The sequence below is a fragment of the Platalea leucorodia genome (assembly GCF_965183815.1).
Source record: "Platalea leucorodia genome assembly, chromosome: 6".
In the NCBI taxonomy this organism is placed as follows: domain Eukaryota; kingdom Metazoa; phylum Chordata; class Aves; order Pelecaniformes; family Threskiornithidae; genus Platalea; species Platalea leucorodia.
This window is the reverse complement of record NC_138828.1, coordinates 61,065,012-61,091,806: the sequence shown is the minus strand read 5'-3', so window position 1 is coordinate 61,091,806 and position 26,795 is coordinate 61,065,012. Positions and strand designations below refer to the sequence as shown.

The following is a 26,795-nucleotide window of genomic DNA, read 5'->3' as shown; positions in this document are numbered from 1 at the left end:
CTTTTGGAGAAATCACACTTGTCACTTAGCTCTTTTAGAGTTTTTTTAGCAAAAAGGTCAAATATGGATAGGCAAAGTCTTCAATGGATTATTCAGTTATATGAAGGTATTAGCTGCTTCACATTGTATAATCTGTATGTAGGATTGCACTTTAATTTCAGACAATGCAAAAAAAAAAGATTGAAAGAAAAATCAGTTACTGTCTATGAGATTAAAAGATCAATGAACAAGTGGGTGTCAAATGGCATGAGTACAGTAATAATTGATTTTTATTGACTAGTGGGAGAAACATAAGACAAGAAAAGGCCAGTTGGCTTGAAAGTCTGTCTTTGTTTTCCTTTATGCTAGCTCAGTGTCACCTTGGTGCATTGTCACTATATCTTTTAATCCCCTTTCTTTCTTTGCAAGAACTTTTTTTCTAAATTAGTTGAATTCAGAGAAAAGTGTGGATACTGGTTCTAAGGCTTTTCATTGTGAACATGCTTCTTGGCTAAAATTATTACAAAATTGTTACCAGTATAATTTATGCTTTGGCATATTACTTGTATTAACATCTACTCCTGCGCTGCACATCCTGTTTCAGCATATGCAAGTCACTCTCTGGAAAGCACTTAACACTGTGGAGCATGTGTACCTTCTCATGAATCCGAACACAAGTTTGCAAAAATAGTAAATGGATTGCATTTTAAATTTCTAATGATTTCTTTTGGAGGACTTTGAGACTGGAAATTACAGCGAGAAATTTGCTGATATCAAACAGCTGGTAGAAGGTGTGTTTGTCTGGAGCTTGGGTTATTATTTTGCATTTCTTCAACAGTTGTTGCTAAGATATGTACAGTCCAGCAATTTTCTAAATAATAGTGCAGCTAACTAAACCAATTGCACTGCTGGGAGAAGAAAAAACAAAAAAAAAACAAACCCAAAAGTGTGTTAAGATTAGGTTTTAGGTTCTGTTTCCCGTTGTAGAGACTTTCCTTTTCAAGCTCTATTCTGTGTGGAAGTTCAAGTCAGTATTGCCAGAGGTGAATATTTTGTTTGTTTTGCCTTTATTTATTTATTTATTTATTTAATTCTGAATCTGACCTGCAGAGATACTTGGGTTATTCAAATCTGTCCATCTACACACTTTCCCTTCCAAGGAGAACCCCTATTCTGTACATACAGACCTGATCTTGTCATCTCATTCTAGCATCAAAAGCAGTTGCAGAAACTCTCCTCATGCTTACGTGAACGTACTCTCCAATTTCACTAAACTTCTACAGATCTCTAGGAGGCAGTATTTTCATTCAACTGCAAGTGTCATTAAGCCTGAGGTTAAAATGCCTAGAAGTGATGCCTGGCAGAATGTTCTAATTTATCTCAGCAAGTCAGCCACAGAATAAATCTTGTATTTCAAGAACAATATGTTCTTTAAAAGAACAGAACTTTACTTCTCATTACAAAACTTCACTTCAACGATACAAGATGTTAAAATAAAAGTAATCTTTTCCCCATATGCTCTTAACCCAACTCTGTTGCCTCAGCAACCAGAAAAAAAGGATTACCCTACTATAGGCCTGACCAAACAGCCAATGGTCAGAAAATCAGCAAGAAGAAAGTAGTTGAAATTAGTCAACAATTTATTTGTTTGTAGTTAATTAACTAAGAGACAGTTCGTTGTAGTTCATGGCTTTGTGTATGTACCTGCAAATCCTCCCCATTAATACATGTTTAGACTTAGTCCTAAGCACTGGTGCTCACCTTTTCAATTAATTTTACTCTGTCCTGTGGTTCCTGACCTCTGTCATCTTAACAAGCTGATATAATGATTCAGCACAGAATAAACTGACATTTTGTGAGGTATTGGATTCGTTGAATGTATGCAGATGGACTGTGCAGTGTATTTGCAGTAGGCATGATTCTTGGGCTCGCTGTTTGTATAGCTCAGTACATATGCAAGTGTATTTATATTTTAATTCCCTGTGAGCAAGGCAACAGTGAACTGCTGCAGCACAAAAATTGATCCAACCCGAAAGGCTGTTCCTGGAGGTCTCTTAGGGAAGAGACCAGCAGACCTCATGAATAGTTATGGTAGGTTTCATACAACAGAACTATGGGTTGAATATTCCTGATTCACACAGTTTCCTTTCTCTTTCACCCTAGTCCTGTGAACACATGCTGAGACATCAAAATTCTTGCACATTTTGCAGCGTGGCATTGTTACATATTCTCAGTGTTTCAGTAATCCAAAGAAATGTCTGTTGTGCACCAACATGTTTACTCACTCAGTATCTTAAAATACTCAGAATTGTTAACAAAAGGCTAAATACATACCCACAAAGGAGATTACTCTGTCTGTACCATCTCCATCTTTACTGTGCCTAGTTCTGTTATCAGTATTAGTAAATGAATGCATATGTGTGCACCAAGAGTAAAAGCATTTTAAAGCACTTTGAAAAGGCCTAGTAAGTCATTCTTTCACCTTTAACAAAGTAACTGACATAATATAAATGGAAGTAAATTCTTTTTTTTTTTTTCTTTCCATAATGTGTATTTATATTCCATTTCCAATTTATGTGTTTTTTGTGGGTTATTTCTGTGTTGGCTATTAAAAGTCATTGAGCTTTGAAAGGGTAATTAATTTACTTCAGCAGGAAATGTAGATTCAGTAACAGTACTTCATTATTCATAGAGGGGAACTAGAGCATGGAGCAGTTTGTCAATTTTAAAATGTTTTTCTCAGTACAATGTTTCTTCAAAGGGCAAAGTAATGAATCATAAATTAACAAACATCAGGTTGACTAAGTTGGTTTTGGTTTTTTTTCCCCCCTCTTTGTCTCTTTCCTTTTCTCCTGCACAATGTACTCAGACTGGTTCTCTCCTCTGTTTCGGACTACTTTGCGGCAATGTTCACTAATGACGTAAGGGAAGCAAGACAGGAAGAAATCAAGATGGAAGGTGTGGAGCCAAATGCATTGTGGGCTCTGGTTCAATATGCATATACAGGTAATTAGAATGAAAATGGGAACTTCATCTAATGAATTGTCCTCCTGCCAACACTGTATTCCATTACTAGGTTTCAGATGCTCTTCAGAAATTATAATTTACATGATTTAATTCCTTAGAAATAAATAAAAAGAAATCATCATTGCCATTACCTGAGGCAACCTGGTGGGATGTAGTTTCTCTGATAATACTGTATTCAGTTAGCTGACAAATTATGTGAATATTTTAAATGTATCATGACTGACAAAAAGAGGAATCTTACTAGGATTCCCTTCCCTTACATCATTATAGGTACTAATTGTGAAAAGCTGGTTATCTGTTGCTGAGGGTGATGTTTGCTAAGCCTTATATTCTGTCATATAATCTGTAAATAATTCCATTGCCTCTGAGTTTTAGGGAATTTAACAAATGATAAGAGCAAACTAATGTGATCTCCTATTTAATGTTACTAGGTCGCCTTGAATTAAAAGAAGATAACATTGAGTGCCTGTTGTCTACAGCTTGCCTTCTTCAGCTCTCTCAGGTTGTAGAAGCATGCTGTAAATTCCTAATGAAGCAGCTTCACCCATCCAATTGCCTTGGAATCCGATCTTTCGCTGATGCGCAGGGTTGCACTGACTTGCACAAGGTGGCTCACAATTACACTATGGTATGTATGTTGTTATTTTCAGTATCATCCACTTTATTTAGTAAGAAAAATACAGAATGTTTTCCTGAATAAAATACTAATGTTTTTCCCCCAGAAAGCCTTGATCATTTTCCAAGCAAGAATGCACATATGTTCCCATGATGAGAAATGGCAAAATAACTATAAAGTTGCCGGTTTACATTTGGAAGGAAATAGGCAAGCATTAATGGTTCCCTGTAACAGTAATGGGGTTGTGTGATATGCGTTTGATAAACTCATTCAAAAGCTTGTTCTTATTTCTGTCAGTCAAAAACTACAAACTTAACAGTGGGCAAGCTGCCGTCAGCTAGTCCAAAATAACACATTACTAAATGAAACTGTCTTGTTTTGTAATGAGCTGGAGTAATTAGGTTCTAAGTTATGCTCGGGGTATGAATGTGGGCATTCATCAATATAGATTCTGCATTATCCTTAATTTCTTCATAATGGGATGTCAGGATGGCATCAAACAATTTACCCTTAGGCTAGGCAATATGGGACTAAATACAAATTTGCCAATGATATTTTCAGAGTTAATTTTTAGAAAGACTGACCTGCCAACTTAATTAAACTTCATCTTCTTAATAGTCATCCTCTTATTTTAATGTAAAATGTTCTTCTTTTCCTTCTCACGAGCATATTTTAGTAATGCTATCAGCAGAAGAAGGCAGGAGAATTATCTCTGAGGCAAGTCAGTTCATCTGGTTGTTGGAGTTTTGTGAGGCATTTTTCTCTCTTCTTGATGAAATTTCACCTATGTAAGCTCTTGGGACCTGAATGAGGGCATGCAGATACTGCATAAGAGATGTGGGAATGAAGATAGTACTTAATTTGCTTGTGTGGCATGGCATTGCATTGCCGTTAAGCTATTGGCTTAGATCCAAGAGGTGTAATTTCTGTCTCGTAATTAGTATTAGAAATCCATGGCTTTTCCTCTTGCTGGTTTAAAAACTTCTCTCTCTCTTTTTTTTTTTTTTTTTTTTATTATTATTATTTCTTCTTGGCTTAAAATAACTTAGTTTAGTATGTATAACAGTTTAAGGTAGCTCTTTTTTTTTTTTTTTTTTTTTTTTTAATATGATACAATGTTCTTCCTCAGTGAGTGGACCTCTGATGTGTTTAAAATCATGTACACACTGAAATTTACCAAAACAGGTCAATAAATAGTGTGCAGATTGTAACTTACATGTTTCTATTTTTGATCTTCATTATTGCTCAAACAAAAATAAGGAGACTGCAATTAGCTAGACAGACAGATGAAACAGTAAAGATAAACATGGCTTATGCCTTTGAGGAATATTAGAATTAATGTTGAGCAAGACAGCAATACAAAAAGTATGCAAAAAGAGAACCTCCCTCCCCTGACCTATTTGTTCTTTTCCAGAATAAGTATATATTTTGGTCTGTGCTATTGTCATGTCCCTTATAAGTGGACTGCCAAGATCAGAACTGTAATAAATGTTAGACTAATGCATCTTTAAAGATGAATGTTAGGGATTATAGTCTTATTATTTTAACTGGCAATTCATGACTTGTGGCAGAAAGGGGCTGTGAACTTTCTAAAAGCCATTCTTTCACAGCACCTATGTTTGTTTTGTTCAGATCGCGGGAAAATAGTTGTATGCCTTCTGGCCATTGTTTACTTCATTGGCAAAATTGTTGCTTTTAAGGCTTTGACGTGGATGAAATTTAAATTAGGTGGATTTTAAAAAGCCATTTTCAAAACTAATTAGTTGTGCTAGATGGATTCTTCCCAAGGCCTCTTTTAATGTTGTTTAGTTCCAACAGAGACATGAAATTGAATTTTAGTAATAATGAGTAATAGAGAAGCAGCTTCTTTAGTTTGAAATGAATGTTGCTATGGAAACTGCATAGAAATGTATAGTCCAATTGAATCTTCAATTAAAATAAATCCCCAAGTAATTTAATTTGTTTAAAAGCTGTTTGAAAAAAGAAAATGTTCAACATTAGTAAGTGCTAGCCACTTGATGCTCTTTCCATTAAGAAGTATTAGAGCATAAGGGTGAAGTGCACCTATAGTACCTGGAAATTCTGTTTGTTAAAACAATGAATTATTTTTATGCTGCAGTGGGCAGCGTAGAACAACGGAGGATTATACTGGGTATAGTATACACTTCTGGCTTTTCCATGTAATTTTAGTTCTTTTAAAGCACTTGAAATAGAAGGTAATGAATAATATAAAATACTTTAATTTATACATGTTATTTTCTGTGAGTTTTTATTTTTCTTTGACAGAAGAAAATCAGATTGCCTTATAACTGTTTTTCTGCAATTAAAGCAACTTCTCAGTTTTAAAGGTGTTTATGACACATGCTATGATTTGACAATCATCTTACCTGCTGCATTAAAATAGTTCTTCACATGAAGACTAGAAATTCAGATGAAAGGAGCATTTGGTTAAACTGAAGGACCAACCAGTGAGTTATCCCAGTAGGCCTACCTCTGTTAATAGACCTGCTCTGTCTGAATAATGTTCATTAGTGTCATTGGAAAGCATTAGCATGATTTTATGGCATGATTTTAATCGCATAATCCAGTGCGATTAAAAAAATAAATTAATAAGAAGGATTTGAATGCTGCGCTTCTTCGTATTAAAGAAGTAGATGTATGTTATGCTAAAAGGACTTAAGTGTTGCATTACTTTATTGCTTACTGTGTTGGCAGTTGATAAGTTGTTTTTTTCAGGGGAGAATAATTTTTAAGGTTATCATCAAAACAGGTCAATTTTTGACATTGCAAACTAAAGCTTGAAAAATCCTCAGGATGCATTAAGTGAAACATGAAATAAAGTGATGAGTAGTGGATTTAATGCTGTATAAAGAGCAACTCTGATTTTTATGCATCAGGGTTTTAAAATACAGTTGACATAATCATGAGATATATCTGGGTAAAGGTATCTTTTGTACAAAGGTTATCTTGTTTTGCTGTAGTTTATATATATAGTATTGGAGTCATACAGTTACAAATTTAGGAATTTTATTAGACTGGCCAGTAGTGTATCTGTTCACTTTAATTCATAAAGCCTTTTTGCACAAAATGCCTTCTGTGCATTTTTCTTGCTGTCTTCACAAAGTCAAAGGAAACATGCCTTTTGTCATCTTGTGTGTTTGAAACGGTCGATAGTGTACCTTGAATGAAACCCAATAGCTCCTCTTCCACAAAAAAGTAAACCAAAGGGAAGTTAATTCTTTCAGATGAAGAAAAGCTAGCCTGTGTTATTTCCAGAACATGAAATATCTGTGGTGAGTGGTGAGGTATTCTTAGGTGTCAGTAGCTTCTTCAGTAGCCAGATTTTAACTTTCTTAATTACAGCCAAAAAAAAGAAAAAGCAGGCGTTCTAAACATTATACGTGATAGTGCCTGAGTCAATCCCTGTGTAGATAGCTTTGTAATCTTTGTTGCTCACCTTTCGATGCTTAAAGCAGAGTGAAAAGCCATTTTGATTTTCATCAGAAGTCTTCAAAAGTACATGAGCAGTGATAATGTTACAAGATTCAGATGAAGTTACTTTTGGAGTTTGCATGATTTCTGAGCACAGCCCATGGCTGTTTATAAGGAGAAAACCTTAGAGAGGATAGAGTAACAGACTGAGGCCAAGCATAGAAGCTAGGAATTTTGTAGAAGAATAGATGTGGGACACTTAGACTTGCTTTCTCCTGAAAGGCAGGAGTTGGGTAAGAAAAAATCATTGCAATATGGAGTTCATGATTTAGGAGGAGGAATCAAAGAGGTATAATTTGTTTTTTTTTTTTATTGCAATGACCAGGACAGATTGTTGGGGGGGGGGGGGGGCGGGCACGGACAACGGGACGGATGGGGGACGAACCATGAAAAGGGGAGAAATTTCAGTATTTTTTTTTTGTCCACAAAGGGCCAGACCCAAAGATTGTGTTAGTGCCTAGAACAAGGATTTTACATTCTTGCACCCGAAATTGCAGTCTAAAATATCCTGCTTGGTAATCATCTGACTTGGAAAATACTCATTCACTTCTTCTCACCTGTGAAACCCCAAGATATTTCTTTCCGTCTTCCAATTTCCCTAAGTTCTGCCTAGCACAATAGATCAGTACTGCCTTGGCAAGACTAAATCGGTTTCTGCATGTTGCCCAGCCTGTTGTGGAATCCAGAAACTATGCAGAGAGGAGTGAAGCTACAGTAGTTGTACTCTAAACAAACCCTGGGCACACCGAAAGCATTAGGTTTGTTTATTGCTTAATGCAGCAGTCAAAGCTGACTAAAAGTAAAGTAGCTGCTATCTGACATCTATCTGACTATTAATAGTTTACCAGGAGGTCAGAGAGCTCAGTTCTTAATGAATTCATACCTCAGCTGACTGAAGCAGCCAGTAGACAGAATTACATTCCCTGTTTGTTCTCATTCAGATCCTGTGAGTAAAGCACCTCTTGCTTCTCGGCTGTCCAGGTTCAGAGTTTAAACAGAGCCCTGTGGTTAGAGCTGCCCGTTGGGCCACCTCAGCATACCATCCGTCTCAGCCTGCAGGCGTTCTGATGCTCTCCGAGGGTCTAATCCCTCTGACACAGTGCAGAGGGAGACTAACCATCTCGCTGGATCCCACTGTGGGGATTAAGTACCACTTAGAAATACGCATCATGACGTCTTATCTTGTATGTGCTCCTAATATTTTTTGCTCTGTATCAAGTCCAAGGCAGACCTGTGATTAAAAATATCAGTATTATTCACTCTGCAGTTGCTGAAGGGTGAATTTAAGGTTATGATGTGAATGAGCAACGCCCAGCATTGAGCCCGGGGACTGTGTGTCCCTGTTTTAGCTAATACATAAACCTCAGGCTACTCATCTGATAAAGTTTCCAAGCTCTCTGAGGAGCTAATCCTGGGGGTGGGAAACTTTTTTTACTTTCAGGACCAGAAAGCAAGGGACTGAAACTGCAGACCGTTTGTTCTCTGAAATATCCTGTTCTTCCACAGAGAGTTCCCATAAGAAGAAGGAAAGAAAAGGCTAATGAGGAGGTTAAGAATGCTAGGAGATACACTGGCTTCTCCTTTTTGTCTTCAGAATCTCTGTCTGTAGAGGAAGAGGAATTATCAGATTCTGATTATAAAAAACCCCAGACGTAGGCCAAAGAGTGGCTGTATTCCCAGTGGAATGCTTTGATGCTATGCTCAAAAGGAGTCTCTGCTTTAAAAATAGAATGGGAGCAAGAGGAAGTTGAACTTGTTCCCATCAGAAAGCAATTGTCTGCAAGCAACAAGAAAGAAAATCAGGCTTTTTACACACAACAGCTGTTGAAGTGATGAAATCCAGTTGGCAAAAAGCTTTCCAAAGAGGATCCCTGACTGACTGACGCAAGATCAGCTTGTCGTTGCCTTCAGAGACAAAGGAAACTTTCCATGCAGGTGCTTTCCCCTTCCTCTTCCTGTGATCCGGATAGACAATATGGAAGGTTTAAGGTAGTAAGTGTTGGCTTTTCTCTTTGTGAGTGCTCACTGCCTGTTTATTCAGCAAAACTAAAAGCACAGCTCCAGCTTGCATATTCTCTAGGACAGAATCAACAAAAAAACAGCAGTGGAAAAAATGAACTCAGTGGAATCTGAATTTCTGCGAACTGCATGTTTAAACTCTGGAAATAATTTTGATGGTTTTTCAGCTTCGATTTTACTCCCAAGCATTCGATATCAGAGTAAAATAAATAACAGTGCATGTGTAGTGCTACTGAATATTGGTACAGTCCTTTCACTGTTTTTAATTCCTGTATTTGCTCATTTTCTTAACTTTCACTTTGTAATACAGAGAGTTAAACAAATTAAAGAGGAAAAGACAGTTCTGTCTCCCTTCTAATCTACTACAGTTTTCACTTGGAGCACTACTTTTGTGTAGTCAATTGGATCTCTCTAGTAGGAAAGCTTTTCAGATATTAAATGTAAAATTTTCCTTTCCAAATTCTATCCAGGAATACAGTTATATATACAGATAACACTTTCAGTTCTTTTCCTGATTTCAACTCCAGCTGTGGAGTGGAGTCACTTTGATTGTTCATCTTGTGGCCATCTTATGTATGTGTGGCTTTCATGTAAGGTAGCCTGGTTTACGCCTTCGTTTTTTCCTCTTTGCTCAGCATTCTTTAATTAGTTAATATTTTTGGAGTACTGAGGTATAGCTTTGAAATGATTAGACTAAGCAATAAAAAGGAAGAAGTGTTACCTTTTTCACTTTGTTGTCATGATGTCCTTTGCATATGCAATGCCAAACTGTACTGTATGTTTTTGTTGCCATTTTATATGCTAAATTCATACCTATTTTGCAGTGCAGGTCCTGCTTCTGCTCCCAAGTTTCTCCCTGTTTTTTTGACCTAAAAAATCCTATTTTTTTCCAAACATGTATGTGCTTGTAATCCAGAGTTTTTTCATTAGTGCACAATTCTTTCTTTTTAAGTCGTTAAACAAGATACTAAGTAAGGCTAATTTTGATATTAGGCCCAGATAGACTTCCATGTCTGTGGATCTAACGCACTTTATCCTCCAGGTGTTTTGGAGGTCCACGTGATGGCAGAGCAAAACCGGCATCCCATTGGCTAGCTATCTAGCAATCAACAGTGCGTTTACTAAATTGATTGCGATACCATTTTATTGACATGAAGTTACTCTGTTTGGAGTACGAGGTTAACTGGGTTTTTTAAATGTTGTGATTCATAGAATGCTTTTACTTTGCTGCCTTGTAAAGGTGTATAGGGAAAGAGCATAGACATGATCTCACCCTTTTCTGTTACATTCAGGTTTCTGTAATTTTATAGTGTTGATTGTGTTTCTAAATACTTTTCTGCTATTTCTGCCTAAGTTCATGAGAATCCTTACAGAATATTCTGCAAGTCCTAGTATTATGAAGTAATAGGATATCAATGTTGGAAATGTTGCATATTGTGACTTTCCTGTTTTGAAGTAAGGATTTGTTGCTGGAAATGACAGGATGATCATTAGAAAATTGAATCCCATCAAAGTAAATATTGGTAATAAAGCGAGGAATGTACAATATTGTGGATTCTTTGTATGTTTTGCTCCCCAGTCAATCAGACCAGCTGTATAAAACCTACAAAATAGTAAAATAAACTTAAAATAATAAATTTAAAATCAACAATAAAATTGTTAGTGTTGTTTATTTCCTCTGAAAACTTCATGCCATAGTTTAATCTAGCAGTAGTAAAAACAGTTAGATGTGCCCAGTAGTTGTAGCATGTTGTGCTCTTTGCTTGACAAAGCATCTTATGTTGTATTCTACATTGTCAACAGGAACAAACTGCACCTTTTATTTTTTTAAACTATACTTCAGAAAGTATTTCTTCAGTTTGCAGTGCCAAGATAGTAACCCCCACAACCCATTGCTCGTTTCTGTCCGTACACTTCCCCCTCAGTTGTTTCAGCACATCTGCCTGTGGGACTGAATGATAGAGTCGGGGAAATGATCAGGGGTCAAAATAACTCAGTGCATTTTTATTGTACTTTTTTTTTTTCTCCCAGGTCAGTTCTCCAGTGGTGTTTATGGTACAACTGAAAGATGGCGTGAAGAGAGGGAAAAGAGGGGAAGCTATAGTAGAAGTTCCATAAAATGTCTTCAAAGTATGATGTCACCTGTATTAAAAATGCTTTTCTTTTTCAGGAAAACTTCATGGAAGTAATTAGAAACCAGGAATTTCTATTATTGCCAGCCACTGAAATTGCAAAGCTTTTAGCAAGTGATGACATGAATATTCCTAATGAAGAAACTATACTGAATGCACTACTTACATGGGTTCGACATGATTTGGAACAGAGAAGGAAAGACCTCAGTAAACTCCTGGCTTACATTAGACTGCCTCTGCTTGCTCCACAAGTAAATTGTTCAATTCCTCTCTAGTTTATACCATGGTTACAATAGGCATAATGTCTACAGCATCAAGATATTGATAGTGGGAAATCATAAAAGCTTCAGGATTCTTAATGATTTGGATTCTTAGAGCTGCATATAAGGACTTAGCATGTTGTATAGGCATGACAGGTCGTGTCTGCCTGTGAATTGCAGCATATTCTGATCCTAGCCTGAGATCAGTCAGGACACAAGAAGGGGTGGAGCTGCTTGGAAAAAATGGCATCTGTTGCCTAGAAAAATGCTTATCAAGGGTATGTTTGTCAATAGAAGGTGTGTCCTTTCTAAATTTCTTCTTGCACAGTTTATTTGGATCATTACATTTCCTTCATATAATTATAGCTATCCTTGAGATTTAGGAAATAAAATTTGAATAAATTATTTGGAGTGTTTTTTCTTCTATTAACTCTTGATAAACCATCTTTGGGTACTTTTTGTTCTTTTCTCCTTCTTGGGCATTTACACACAATATTGAGGAAGACTTGAGCTCAGTTAGTTTAAATAGTAGTGAATTACAGTTTTCCTAGTCCTGTAGGAATGACTACTCTTGTTAGTGTCATGTGTACCATTGTATTTGTTATCTGACAGCAGGCATGTAAACTAGGTTTGATTTTTTTTTTTTTTAAAAACAAACAAACAAACAAACAACACCCTTTCCCCTTCTCTTATGCTAGCCTTCCTTGCTGGACCTTCATTAGTAACATTTAACACTTACTGTACAGTCAAAGGATTTTGCTTTACAGTTTTCAGTTTGTTTAGTGAGAATTATCTCTATTAAATGAAGAAAACAGATTTTTATAGAACCTAAATAATAAGTAGAATTCATTAACACAACAAAAACTGACTTAGATTCATGCATTGCGATAAGTCACATACATACACAACATTCTGTGTATTACCTCTAATCTGGTATCCTCTCGCTGTGTAGTAAGATTCACTAGCAAGCATTTTAGTATTAATATTTCCATACTGATTATTATATATGCAATGGCAGGATTTTCTCAGTTGTGGCCTTGACTTTGTAATTCACTTTTTCTAGAAACATAATGCAGTGTAAGACAGTTGACCTGGAGGAAATAATTCTTTTGTTGAGCATTTAATTAATTGATAACTAAGAAATCACTGCTGTATTCCTGTTACTTAATGGACTGTAATTGAGACATCTTTAGAAACTGAAAGTACAGAATTTATCCCAGAAATATGTACGGAAATCAAATTATGTCCACTCAATAACTGATTAGGAAAATAAATGAATGAAACACAAAAGCAATAGCATATTTCACTTATTATTTTATCTTTAATTTTTCATGTCTTCTCCAAATATATACTTATATTTCTAATACAATTTTTTCTGTTGCCTTTTTATTTATTACTTTAACAAATTCAAGTGTTAAAGCTGTGATTTTAATATGGCAACAATTAGTGCATTGAGTAAATTGGTTTGAAGTGCCCAAACAGTCTTAACATTTTCAGAATCATGTTTTGCTTCATGATCACATGATATTAGGCAATCTGACAGCAAACATAACATAATGGAAAGGTTTCCAATTTTACGGTTGAAGGGTTAAAGCTATTTGAAAGAAATCAAATTAGAAAATTGAACAACTTGCTGAAATCAATAAAGTTGCAAGCAGAGATGCAAAGAATATTAGATTCATACACTTAAAAAAAACTTCGGGAAATACTGTAAAACTGTAGCACTGGAAGCAAAGAATCATAATGAATTGTCAGTTTTATTGGTTGTCTTTTTATGCATATCTCTGTACATAATATTCTGTCATCTCTTTGGTTAATGCAAGCAGTGTCCTAAATATTTGTAAGTCTTTTTTGCTCTTACAAAGGCTAAAGATGAATATTCATCAGCTTCTTAAGCTGTAAGGCAGCAAGTATTCCATCCCTGATAAATTAATGAAAAACATTAGTAGGCAATTCCTGAGTTCAAGGAAGCTGAACCATCTTGTTAGACAGAAATTCTTAGTATTTAAGTATCTATCTGCACTACCTTTCTCTTCATCAGGTTTTCAATGGCTATAATTTCATGCTAACACATCATTTGTAATTGCTCAGTTATAAATGTTTTTAGTACAAGGAGCTATGTAAATAATAAAACTTGGAAAAAATTGGCTTTCATTTAAGTAAGCCCATTGCAAGTTCTTTGAGTGAAGAATGTTTACAGAAAATTGTAATACAGTAGGTTTAGTTTCAAGAGCCTGCAGGTTTTTTGGGTACCAAAACAATCTTAGATTGCATTTCTTTTTTAACTGAGATATGAACTTGCTTTCAGAGATTGAGACTCTGCTATGGAAAAACTTCTTTAAAGGTTGGGGGGGTTGGAAACTGGAGAAAATGTAGGTTGCATGTTGTTCTTGCAAATCTTGTGTATACACACACATGGTGTTGCTTTAAATATTGAATGCTGCTTGTCTATCAGAAAAATATATTGGAGGTCTGAATTGGTCACGTTGTGTACAAACCTTAATTTTCATGCATGCAACTATGGCAAGGTCTGATTTAGGGCAGCAGTAATTAATTGATTTTTTTTTTTTTTTTTAAACTGTGTGCAATTTGATAGCATTGCATGCTGGCAGTTAAAAGATGGCTTTTAGTTTACTATTTTATAATCACGAAGTGTCCCTGTGAAGTGATACAAGTGGTAACTGGTGCTTTGGGTCAAGAGAAGAAACAATGGGAAGTCCTGAAAGTAAATGAAAATTAAGTTCTCTGCTAATTTACATGAGAACATTTTAATTTGCTATTTTAAATAGAATCAGAACATTAGCCAATTAGAGAAATACTGCAAAAGTCAGGCTCAGTTTTCTCAAAAGTTGCTGGTGAAGGGCTTTGAAAGTTTGTTTGTTTTTATTCTCTTGTGTATGTTAATTATGTTTTCTGTCAAAGTTTCTGTTGATTTGCCTGATACAGAGATGTTCAGGCTTAGCAGTCTGTACTTATCTGTATCTCTTCTGGAACCATGGATGTCATATTAGCCACTTTGCAGTTCTACAGCAGCTTTAAGCCAGGGATACGCATGCCATATTGTGCACAACTATTTCATAACGAGTCCCTTTAGTACTCTTGATTACTGATTTCACAGCAATTTTGTACCTGTTATCAGTTGGCTGTCAACAGCTCAACAATGACATCTCATTCTGGTTTGTGGACTTTCTAATATTCACAAAGTGATTGGATTTTGTGATGGCAGTTCACAGGCATTTGCCTTTTTCTCATTGTTCTGACAACTCTCCAAGTCCCAGTGGGGCACTTCACTTGCTTTTTTTCTCTGTTACTCGGGCCATGTCTTGCAGCTCAGAAAAATGCCCGTTTTCTAGACTTCTAATAATGACAGTTGGGACACTCAACCTACTATTTTTTTCTGCAGTCTGACAAACATGGAGTACAAAAGACTCCAGAATCTTTAAACTTAATAACTTTTATTAGTAGTCTTTATTTAACTTGAATTCTATTTAAGTCAAATTTAAAATTTAACACTTGACAAATTTGCTTGTATCCTTGATCTTAAAAACTTTAACAAAGGCTTGTATTAATTGATATACTGTGATCTGCGTCACTGTCAGAGTGAGGAATAGAATATATATTAAAATATTCAGCCTGTGCCTGAAGCGACTTTTACAGACCTCCGGATTGCATGGATTCAGGAGTAAGAGCATGAGGTTAAATTGACTTACATACCTGGAGCCTAATTCCATTTCCTTGAACATGTAGTGGCACTGGAACAGGAGGAGATTTTGTTTTCTTCTTTTGGACCATTAAGCTTAAATCAGCCATTAAGATCAGATGGCCTGCCTTTTTTTTTTTTTTTTTTTTTTTTTGTACTTAATGGTTTAGCTTAAAATGTGAATGTTTTGTTTATGACAAGTTTATCTTTACCCTAGTCTTTTTTATATGGCATTTCGAAAATACATAGATTTTAAATAAGGCAGTGGAAGACTTTGGATATAATGTTTTCTTGTAATCTTGTTTTTCTTCTTCATGTGGTATATAGCAATACAGCTTGTTTAATTTTCTTCCTTTTTCACAGTTTCTGGCAGATATGGAGAATAACGCACTCTTCAGGGATGACATTGAATGTCAAAAACTCATTATGGAAGCAATGAAGTACCATCTGTTGCCAGAGAGACGACCTATGTTGCAAAGTCCTCGCACCAAACCTAGAAAATCTACAGTGGGCGTGTTGTTTGCAGTTGGAGGAATGGATGCAACAAAAGGTATTGGTTTATATAATGATTAGTTGATGAGCTGTTTTGGTTCTTTTTAAAAGAAATGTTTGATATATGTTTTTACAACATGTTAATTCTAAAATTCAAAGATTTTGCAGTATAGAACATGAAACATCTTAAATGTACACTGTTTATTAGGTTAAAAAACCTAGCTTTGATAATACTGTAAGCATTCTAGAAGCTAGAGTTATGACTGATTTGAAATTATCAAGGAAATATCTGATTTCTGAGTAGTGAAATGTTCAACTGAGTGAAAACTAATCTTTATTTACTTGAGTGGGAAGTAATTTGAAAAAGGAAGAAAATGACAGAAAGGGCACAAAGGTGACCTGCACATGCATTTTAAAAAAAAAAAAAAAAAAAAAGCTTTTTGATTAATTTTTTAAATGGTTCTGTCAGAGCTACTTGGATTTTCTTTTTTATAGCCACTTCCATACTGTTTAATGGTAATTAGGAAGATTCTGGCAAGTTAGAAAAGTTAGGGCAGAGAGAGCATTTTCTTTCACTTGTTTTAAAGTTAGCACTTTTAGTACTTCATGTCACATAGCTTCAGATTTTTTTTCTAATATTACAAACAGTTGATTTCAATATATAATTGCATTTCACAAGGGTTGTTATATATTCCTAACATTTGTATTTCTAAAGGGTTGAGTCTGCAAAGCAGTTAGTAATCCTGCTTTTTGTCTTGAAAAGCCCTGAGAAAGTCCTCCTTTATAATGGTGCAGTTAATTCCTGAGGAAGTCAAAAAAGACTATTTGTATACATAGAATTAAGAACATGCTGCAGGATGTCATGCTGTCTTGTGGGATCAGCACAGCGCTGAAATAAAAACTATCCTAATTCAGACCTTTTTTTTTTTTTTTTTTTTTAATAACTTGCATATGTTGTCATTCAGGAGCTACAAGCATTGAAAAGTATGAACTTCGTACCAACATGTGGACTCCTGTTGCAAACATGAATGGACGAAGATTGCAGTTTGGAGTTGCAGTCTTAGATGATAAACTGTATGTTGTTGGTGGCAGAGATGGACTGAAAACATTGAATACTGTGGAGTGCTACAACCCTAGAACAAAAACTTGGAGTGTAATGCCACCTATGTCCACTCATCGCCATGGTCTTGGTATGTAGAGTTCTGTAAAGGCTAAATGCATATTTTTAAAAGGTTATGTGTTTTAGGATTGGTCAAAAAACATTCAGAAATTAAGTTTATGGGGGTGGAAACTTTGTTTTAATGCCAGCTGCTTATTGAATGTCTTTTCTCCTTCAGATTATATCCAGCATTGGCTACCAAAAGGAAATTTCTTTTTATTTGTTTTTAAATATTTTGTGGTGCACACTGGACTGTCACTAGGAAAATGTGATCTTTTTGTCCCCTTATCCAGAAGCAATTGTTTTTCATATCTGTTTTTTTAGGAGTAGCTGTATTGGAAGGTCCCATGTATGCTGTAGGAGGACATGATGGCTGGAGCTACCTGAATACGGTAGAAAGATGGGATCCACAGGCTCGTCAGTGGAACTTTGTAGCTAGTATGTCAACTCCAAGAAGCACTGTTGGTGTAGCAATATTAAATGGAAAGTATGTGAAGGCAACTTCAGTTTTCTCTCTCATTATTTTAATGTAATTACAGGACCATCCTAAATGACTATTAATAATTTCTCTTGATAGATACCTGTTGATAGCATTAAGAACAAAGTTTCTTCATTCACAGAAAAGATACTGTATTGAGTCAAGCAAGCTTCCCTGCAGCATCACAGTGCCCCTCAGTATTGCTTATGAGACACCATCTCTATGGGCTAATATAATAAGTAGTTATAATAATAAGTAGTTAATAATAAGTAGTAATAAGTAGTTACCATCTCCTTAATACAGAAAGGAGCAAACGGTTGTTCTGTTTCACTGAGACTCCAGTGATTTCCTCTTACTGTGATCGTTTGAGCAATCAACTTCCAAAACTACTGTAAAGTTGTGGAGGAGTACTCATGGTATATTACATTAATTCAGAACAGTAAGCTCTGGCAGAATGAATCTAATCTGAAATTTCTACAGCTGTTTTTCAGTGAAAATATACCTAATTCCTAATACAAAGCATGTTCAGACAACTAGGTCATTTTATGTTGCAGTCACAGGAAATGGCTGGAAGTGACCTCAAGGAGTTCCCTAATCCATTCTGCTACCCCAAAGCTGAATCAATTATATCTAAAACACTCATAGCCAGAGTGATCTTGTTCTTAACCTCCGGTGGTAAAGTTTCTGTAACTTCCCTAAGTAATCTGTGTAACTATTAATACATCTGTGAAGTTCTCCTCATGTCAAGTCTTAAATACCTTTTGCTGATTTATATTATTATTGTTTGTACTATCCAAAGTGAACACGGAAAATGCATCTTTTCTTTCCTATTTGCAGCAGCCTTTTGTATTTAAAGACACATGTCCCCTCAGTATTCTGTCATTGGGACTGAATAACTTCAGCTCCTTCAGTCTGTATTTGTAGGCCATGACTCCTAGACTTTGAGTGATTTTCATTGTTTTCCTTTGAACTAAGTGTAATTGTTCTATAGCATCCCAAAAGAGAAGTGGTACTTGAATCAAGCTATTACGAAAATAAAGATCAGTTGGAATCACAGAATCATAGAATAATTTGGATTGGAAGGGGCCTCTGGAATCATCTGATCCAACACCAACTCAAAGCAGGGCCAACCTTAAAGTTGGATCTAGTTTCAAAGTTAACTGAGGTAGCTCATATCTGAGTTTTGAATATCTCCAAGGATGGAGATTCAACAGCCTCTGTGGGCAACCTGTTCCGATGTTTGACCACTGTTGAACTGAACATTTTTCTTCTAATATCCAATTGAATTTTCCCATGTTTGAATTTGTCTCTTCTTCTTCCTCTTCTCACTGCATACCTCTGAGAATGGTCTGTCTAACCTCCCATTAGTTGGCTGAAGACAGCAGTAAGATGCCTCCTTAGCTGTCTCAAGAATTCTTGAGAATTGACTGCACAAAGGCAGCTCTCAGCCTCTCCTCGTATGTCATGTGTTGTAGCCCCCTCATCATCTTAGTGACCATCAGCTGGACTTGCTCCGGTATGGCAAGATCTTTCTTGTACTAAGACCCCAAAGCTGGACCCAGTATCCAGAAGCAGTCTTATATGTACTGTATAAAGGGGATCAGCTGTCATTACTTCAAGGGCATACTGCTGATTTCTTGCTGCCAGGACTTCCAAGTCTATTTTTGCTAAGCTGCCTCCTCTCCTGTCAGCTCCCAGCTGGTACTACTGCATGGGAATATGCTATCCCAGCTACAGGACTTTGCATTTGCCTTTGCTGAACTTCATGAGACTACAGTCAGCCCATTTTTCCAGCCTGTCTAGGTCTCTCTGAATAGGAACCAAGCCCTCCAGCATATCAGCAACTCCCCTTAATTTGATATTATCAGTAAACTTGCTAAGGCTGATTTCTGTTACGTCTTTCAGATAATTAATGAAGACATTGAGCAGTATCAGCCACAGTATCAGCCTGGGAGGAACACCACTAGTAACCAGCTGCCAGCTGGACTTCATACTGCTGATGACAGCCCTTTGAGCCCAGTAGTCCTTCCAGTTTTCACAACAGCCTTGTGGTGGGCTTTATCCAAACCATTTTTTGCCAGGGTGGCTACAGGAATACCATAGTAGACAAAGCTAACCTGATTTGCTGAGTAGTATTGTGGTTGTGGCAAAATGTTTACACTCTCTTGACCACAGATTTTCACTTCCTGCTTATGTACTATCTGATGCATCTCCCTTGATCTGTTTGAATATTGTAAGGTAGCAAAAAGCTTTTCACAGCTGGTTTTTTTTTCTTTGGAAGGTTAGTCTCCTGCTAAATTAGTACAGCTGAAATGCACCTGCACAGGGTCCTGTGAGATCTGGAACAAGTCCAGGAATGAGTGGAAATGCTCACTGGGTGCAGGAAGGAGGGAAGAACTTGAACAACCAGCAAGCAGAGTGCCTTGGGCTGCCTTGGAACTGCAGTCTCAGATGCCTAAGTTAGGTCTGAAGCTTCTTATATATTCAGCAGAGGGTCACAGGTGTGTGAAAAGCACCAGAATTAGAGCCTCACATTTCTCTATTATTATGGAACATTCCCTAGACTCTTAATGTAGGCAGCAACACTAGATGCCTGTAGCTAAAAAGCTTAGAAGTGCATGCAGAATTTCGGCTGAGGGAGCAGTAACTTCTGCACTTTCTAGTAATATCTTTCTGTAACTTGATATATTTCAGATTATTTGCTCAAAACCTTCATATAGAGAAATTAATATATCTTCCTCCATGTCCAAAATGTGAAATCACTGTATAAGTGATCAAAACTCCTGTCATGTTTTGGCGGGAGGTAATGTGGGGGGCTTCATTTAAATGCTATGTTGCATAACAGACTGATTTTTAGTCATGAACTTCTTGGAACTGCAACAGGATTTTTCAATATCCTTCAGTACCTTCCTTTCCTTAAACAAGTTGTGTTATTAAACATGGGAACTTCCATGGAAATGTATTTTTTTAAAAGGGTATTAAAATTATTACTGAGAACTACTAGGTCAACCACATTTAAAAGATGTTTGTATTTAAGCTTGTTGGTCAGTATATTTAAAAAAACAAGCAACAGTGTTTCCAAAACTGAGTACATCTTGAATAGTGCTTCATAGTAACTGTTTTAAATTGTTTACGGTATCATCACATATGGTATCTAATGTTTATTTGATTATTTACCATACTATAATGTGCCTTATGCTATGAAAGGATTTCATTAATGATATTTCAGGTGACCTCTCAAACTGGACTTTACTTCTGATGCGTTGCTTCCTTTTTAGAATGGCTTCTGAGTTCCTACCTTTCCAAATAATAGTGCTGGGCATTTCTGGTTCTAAGCATAGATCGCTCATAAACTCTGTGCATAAACTCTTTATCAAGTTTGATTATTTGATTAGTTTTAAAGATTCGGCAGTGCGTGCTCCCAAAACCTATCTTTCAGAGTGCTCTGAAACCAATTCGTCAGAGTGCTCCTAAACCCAATCTTTTCCTTCTAGCCTATCCAAAAAGTTGAAATCCTTTGTTAATACCAAATGCTATAAACCTTTTTGTTAGAACTGGGCAAACTAGGCCACCTAGTGGGTGTGAAGGACTTAACATAGCGCTGTCATTCATAACCTAAAGCCCAGGTCCAGAAAAATACTTGAATGCTTAAGATGAGGCAGGGCAGAGTTGTTGCACGCACAGATCCACTACTGAATTTGTCCCTCTGACCCTGCTACAAATGGGACTTTGTCTGTCAAGTCACATAAGTAATTTTGAAAATGTCAGCTATATGCATGGGTTGGAACATAAATGCTGTGTTATAGATATCAGTTTTCTGTGAATTATTGTTATTATGTGTTGATCATGACAGTAGGAAAAGATTGGAGCAAAATCTTACCTGAATTGTCACGACAGAACATTCTATTGAAAGCTGAAAGTCTCCTTCTAAACTTCCCTTTTTAACAAACTTCAAAGTCCTTCATACATCACTGGAAACTTTGTCTTGTTCAGACAGTATTTATTTACTTTTTTTTTTAACTTTGTAGGCTTTATGCAGTTGGTGGTCGAGATGGAAGTTCTTGTCTTAAGTCAGTAGAATGTTTTGATCCTCATACAAACAAATGGACCCTCTGTGCTCAGATGTCAAAAAGAAGAGGCGGTGTAGGTGTAACCACCTGGAACGGGTTCTTGTATGCAATAGGTGGTCACGATGCCCCAGCATCAAACTTAACATCCAGGCTGTCAGACTGCGTAGAAAGGTAATATCCTGATGAAGGCACGTCCTGCTAGTAATTCTAATAGTGCTATTCTATAGAGTGATTTATGGAAAGAGCTGTAAGTAGAAACCCAATAAAACAGCCGCGTTATTTTTAGCATGAGCAGAGGAAACTTAAGTATAAAAACATACTGTGCAGTCATAATATGATTCAAAATGTTGCCAAGACAGATTACTTACAGTGAATTCTCCCTAATGCACTTCATCTAGAAATTTTTTTTTCCTAACAGTCTCATTGAATGAATTATGATTGATTACTGAGAGCAACTTGGAATTGAATGCTTTTAAAAATGGAGCAGAACTAATCTCACACTAGAAGTCTGTATCAGTTCATGTTATAACTTTTAAAGGAGTTAACAGTCAGGGTTTGTGGATCCTTAAATATCCTGTTCTTTCTTGTATCCCACGATGAGACTGGGAAACTGGCATGTAATTCAGTCATTCCAAAGTTGGTATGTCTTTACATAAAGTTATTAATGAATGACTGTATTACAAATTGCAGAAACACGTGTGATCCATAAAACAATTAAAAATGACAGTAAATACCTCATAATGCACTGCATTAAGTCTTCACTGGCATTTCAAATATTTCTGAAATATGCTTCAATTCTCTTCCCCCCTCCCCAAATTGTAAATGGTAATCTTTCATTGCGAGTAACTCTCTTTAGTACCACACTCAACTTTACACATCAAAGCACAGGCTGTTAGTAGTTATCACTTAGAGCAAGCACTTGCTCTACTACAGTGTAGCAGCAGAACTGTTTCTGGAGTGGTACATTTAGACATACAATAAGAAATGTAGTCAGAGCAGCTGTATGTATATGTATGCATTACCATATGGAAAGCAGCACAAAGTAGATACATAGCTAGTACTGACTGTGTTAGCAGATGACTAAAGAAACATTTTCAAAGAGAGTATTTGAGCGAAAAAGTCCTTTGAAATGAACACCCAAATCTGTGCTGTCCTAATAATACCTGTTTTCTACTACCTTGAGTGTGTCAATTTCAGTATGTTTTTTCTATTGAGTTTTGGCAACAGTTTTAGAGCATAACACAAATTATCTTTTAGGTATGATCCGAAAACAGATGTGTGGACTGCTGTGGCCTCTATGAGCATTAGCAGAGATGCAGTGGGAGTATGTCTTCTCGGTGACAAGTTGTATGCTGTTGGAGGATATGACGGTCAAACATACCTTAATACTGTGGAGTCTTATGACCCCCAGACAAATGAATGGACACAGGTATAGTTTCTGATCGCACCATACACTACTATTTATCTTGTTATTTCAAGTGTGCCTTTTTTTACAAGGAGAATTCAAATACTCCTCTAAGAAGCACTTTCGTACTAGTCTGTTGTCTCTTTTTTTTTTTTTTTTTTTGGTCTACCATCTCAAGATGATTTATCTTGAACAGACAGTTGTTAACTTCTAATAAACTGCCCTTTCTTTGGCAAGAGTATAGTTGTTTTATTTGACAATTTCAACTACTGTTAATAAAATGTATTGACATGTCCCCCAAACTGTAATAAAGGGTTCTGTTTACATGACTTCCTATTCTGAAAGTATATGATAAATGTAGATTAGTTTTAGCTCTAATGTGTCCCTCAGGAAGTTTGTCGATTTCTTCAAGGTTTTGGTCATCTTTTTATAAATAATCCCTTCCTGATGTGAATGCTATGTACAGTGTGTGCAACTTTCAGGAAGCCTTTTCCCATTTCTCTTCACCCAGCTCAAAAAAAATCACGATCAGAAACATTACTGTCAATTCAAAGCTTGGTTACTTTTACTTTTTTATAGCTCCAGGAATAATGTGCCTCTCTGTGGGAAGAGCACACACAAGGACGTCCTGGGCAGGCTGTCCTTTGGTATCTACTGCCATTTGAGATACCCTAAAGCATGTACATCCACCGAAAGCTGGCAGATACAGCACAGAATCTATGGGAGACCAAGGCCCTTCTGGAGTCCAGTTGCAGGCCAGGATGAATGTCCAAGGTCATCTAGAATAGCATTAGACACCAGTATTTAGGCAGCTGAACTCTGACCTCCTGAATATGCTATCCCAGTAATAGCCTCAAATTGCTTATTCAAAAAGAGAACTGAACTGCTCTGTCGAAATCTTTTTAACACAGAAAACTCAGCTGTCCGTTTCCCCCCACTTTATACTGCTGCAAGATCTTAAAACAGAAGTCATCTAGGAGGCTCATCAGAGCTTGAGGCCTTCAGTGGCAGTACTGGTAATGACAACCCATGGCATTATTTGTCCTGCTAAAGAAAAAAAAGGGTACCAGAGGAGAGAAACAGTGCTTCTCACCATTGCATCTAAATGAATCTCGTATGATGTCTAGGTGGTGACCATGTGTATGTACCTTTGTATCCTTAGCCTTGACCCTCCATATCTCACTGAATCCCATGATCCCAGTATATAGGACAGTTTTGAGCCCTCCCTAGAGGGATTTCGAAGTGTCTGTACCTTCCTTCTCTCTTGCTATGTCAGCAGTCTGCCACCACTTCATCCATGCACAACTCAAAAGAGGGCAGTGGAATTTTCTCAACTGAAGTTTGTCAGAGCCACAGACAGCTCAGGATAAATCTGTTGTTCCTAGGAAAAAAGAAATAGGGGAGTTGGCATAAACACCCTTTTTTGTCTTCAGGATAATCTCTGTAGCAGTTAGTGTGCTATTCACACACACTCCAATACTATGCAATTTAAAAGGGGAAGCTAAGGTGAGTATTAGAAACTACCTTCCTCTTTTCAAGTCCAACAGAATCTCAGCAGAAAAAGGTCTTGCCGGAAGTAACTTCTGTTTACAAAAAAAGAATAGAGACTGGGAAATGATTCTGATTTCAAGAACTCTTAACAGGATTTTATCAAATATTCAAGTAAAAAGGAGAGGTTGCCGCTGTCACGTTTGGCATTTTCTGTTTGAGAGAAAAAGGCATCATTTTGCCAAAAAAGGATTCTTTTTCCTGTAATACCCAGTAATTTAAATGATCAATAAGAATTGTTTCATATTCTTGGGATTTGCTATTGCTTTCAAAGTGCTTCACTCTATCATATAAAATATCTTCACCTTTTCTGTGGGTTTTTATCCAAGTTTTGGACCAATTTGCTATATTTTTTAAGTCATGTTAACAGTGTGTGGGTGATATTCCCACTCTGCTGCAGCTGTATAACTATTATTACAAGCATTAACTAAACACTATCAGTTTTAGGAAAAAAAAATACTTAAAGCTGACTGCATTTATCTCATGGATTTTTTTTTTTTTTTTTTTTTTTTTGCTTATAGGTTGCACCATTGTGCTTAGGAAGAGCTGGAGCATGTGTTGTGACTGTAAAACTGTAAATTATTTTCTCCATGAAGGTGACATTCTCCTCTGTAGACTCAAGACGATTTCTTTTTTCCTCAAGCAAACTACCAGCGCACCAATAAACACAAGGTGCAGGATATCTACCACGGCAAAGTGTTTGGTCTCGAGCTAACATGTACATGTTGTTCTTATGGACCAATATTAAGCACTTTTTTTAAAAAGTCATCTTTGTTACTCATATGTTACAAGAATTCTATTTGTAAGAAAATCAGCCGCAACCAGCCAGTTACCAGCAGAGGACTTCTGTTTCGGAAGTGCTAAGAAATGAGTATACTCATTAGTGAACTCACAATAATAATCAAATGTTACAGATCCAGGGCCTTGATCCCCCAAACGTGCAGAGGAATGATGCTCTAAATGGATACACTTCCACTGATATAATTGAGTCTATCTCTGGGTGAAACAAGTTACAGGATTGGACCCCATATATTTAATTTGCCTATAATAAACATGTTTGGCTATAGGTATCTAAGCTATTACAATGCAGCCTGAGAAACCAATGCAAACCATTGTAAATGGCAGGCGTAATGCCTGCCTTGGAAATGAAGTTGTGTATATGGTGAATCTTTTGCACTTTTATCATCATTCCTAGTTTAGCAAACTTTTTATTTAACCAAAGCCTTATTTTAAATATTGTCTTATTATGCTAACAGAAATCTGCTATTTAATAATTTCTGCCAGAGATTTTTGACATCCAGCGTACTTCTTGGATTTTTGAAGTTTTTACGTGAGATGCAGAACATCGTACCTTTTTCTCTACTTTGGTTCTTATATTTACTTTGCTATTTTTAAAGAAAAACGTATAAGCATGAGTTATTGGAAGAATTCTGAAGTGTGAGTAAAAGTTAACCAATGTAAGTTTAAGATTTGCACTTTGGAATTTTTGAAGCATTCCATTACATCTAGACTAATTACATTTTTTACATGAGGCTTTGCACTAATTTGAAAAGTATAATTTTATAAGATGAAATGCAACAATTGTCTGTCTTTCCAGTAAGGTTACTTCAAAATGTAAAGGGCCCAGTCCTGCAAGATGCTTAACTGCCACCGTTTAAGCATGTTCAGCATCTTACAGGAGAGTTGTGTGTGTCTCGCAGGATTATACCAAATTAAGTTACCTTATTTAACAGTTATCTAATTTTTTCAGATACTTTATAATTTGCCTTTCTTGAGCCCTATGCTGTTACACAGAATTGCTTTTAACGGTCTGAATGTTCTCGGAAAGTCTTTTTCTGTTTGCTTTTCTGTGCCTTGTTCCTTATGTTTTCAAACCAGTGGGTAATATGTGCGCGGTTGTAACGGATGAGCTCACCGAATGGTTTTCGACAGTTTGAAGCGTCTGATACCCAAAGTCTTTATACATTTGTAATTTTAAATGTGTTAATGCTCTCAGTGAACTATTTATTGTTTTAAAAGAAATTACTAAGCAGTGAAACTTTGTGCTGAAACCTGCACTGTTTGCAATTGAATACAGCTAAACTCGAATGCAGCGTTGCCGGGTTAGTGCCTTTTTTCTCTAGCTTACAGTCCCCTTTGTGTACCTGTGTCCGCGACCTAGCCGGTCTCATTAAGAAATGCTATTTTTACTGCTCCTCTTGTTGGACTCGGCTGTAGAAAGACCCTTTTCCTTGCGCCACTTCGAACGCCGCTCTGCTGTGGAGGCCCTGCCCTTACGCAGGCCCCGCCCCTCCGGCGGGGGCGGGGCCTGTTGCGGCCTGGCGCCGCGGGCGCGCCTCCCCATTGGCTGCGGGCGCGGGGCCCCGCCCCTTGGCGGTGGCGGCTCTGTCTCCGGGGTGACCGCGACGCCGTGTGCGG

The 26,795-nt window shown here is 36.7% G+C and overlaps 1 protein-coding gene across 4 annotated transcripts in view; it reads left to right on the top strand.

Moving 5' to 3' along the window:
* Nucleotides 1–26,365, top strand: part of KLHL5 (kelch like family member 5) — a 61,325-nt gene extending 34,960 nt beyond the window's left edge. For all 4 annotated transcript variants that reach the window (XM_082315443.1, XM_082315442.1, XM_082315441.1 and 1 more), the window contains 9 exons: nt 2,849–2,985; nt 3,438–3,634; nt 11,304–11,516; nt 15,589–15,775; nt 16,683–16,907; nt 17,201–17,363; nt 21,383–21,595; nt 22,682–22,853; nt 24,899–26,365. In XM_082315443.1, coding sequence (XP_082171569.1) covers nt 2,849–2,985; nt 3,438–3,634; nt 11,304–11,516; nt 15,589–15,775; nt 16,683–16,907; nt 17,201–17,363; nt 21,383–21,595; nt 22,682–22,853; nt 24,899–24,955 — 1,564 coding nt within the window. In that variant the 3' untranslated portion in view covers nt 24,956–26,365. The remainder of the gene's footprint in view (nt 1–2,848; nt 2,986–3,437; nt 3,635–11,303; nt 11,517–15,588; nt 15,776–16,682; nt 16,908–17,200; nt 17,364–21,382; nt 21,596–22,681; nt 22,854–24,898) is intronic.
* Nucleotides 26,366–26,795: the final 430 nt, after the last annotated feature.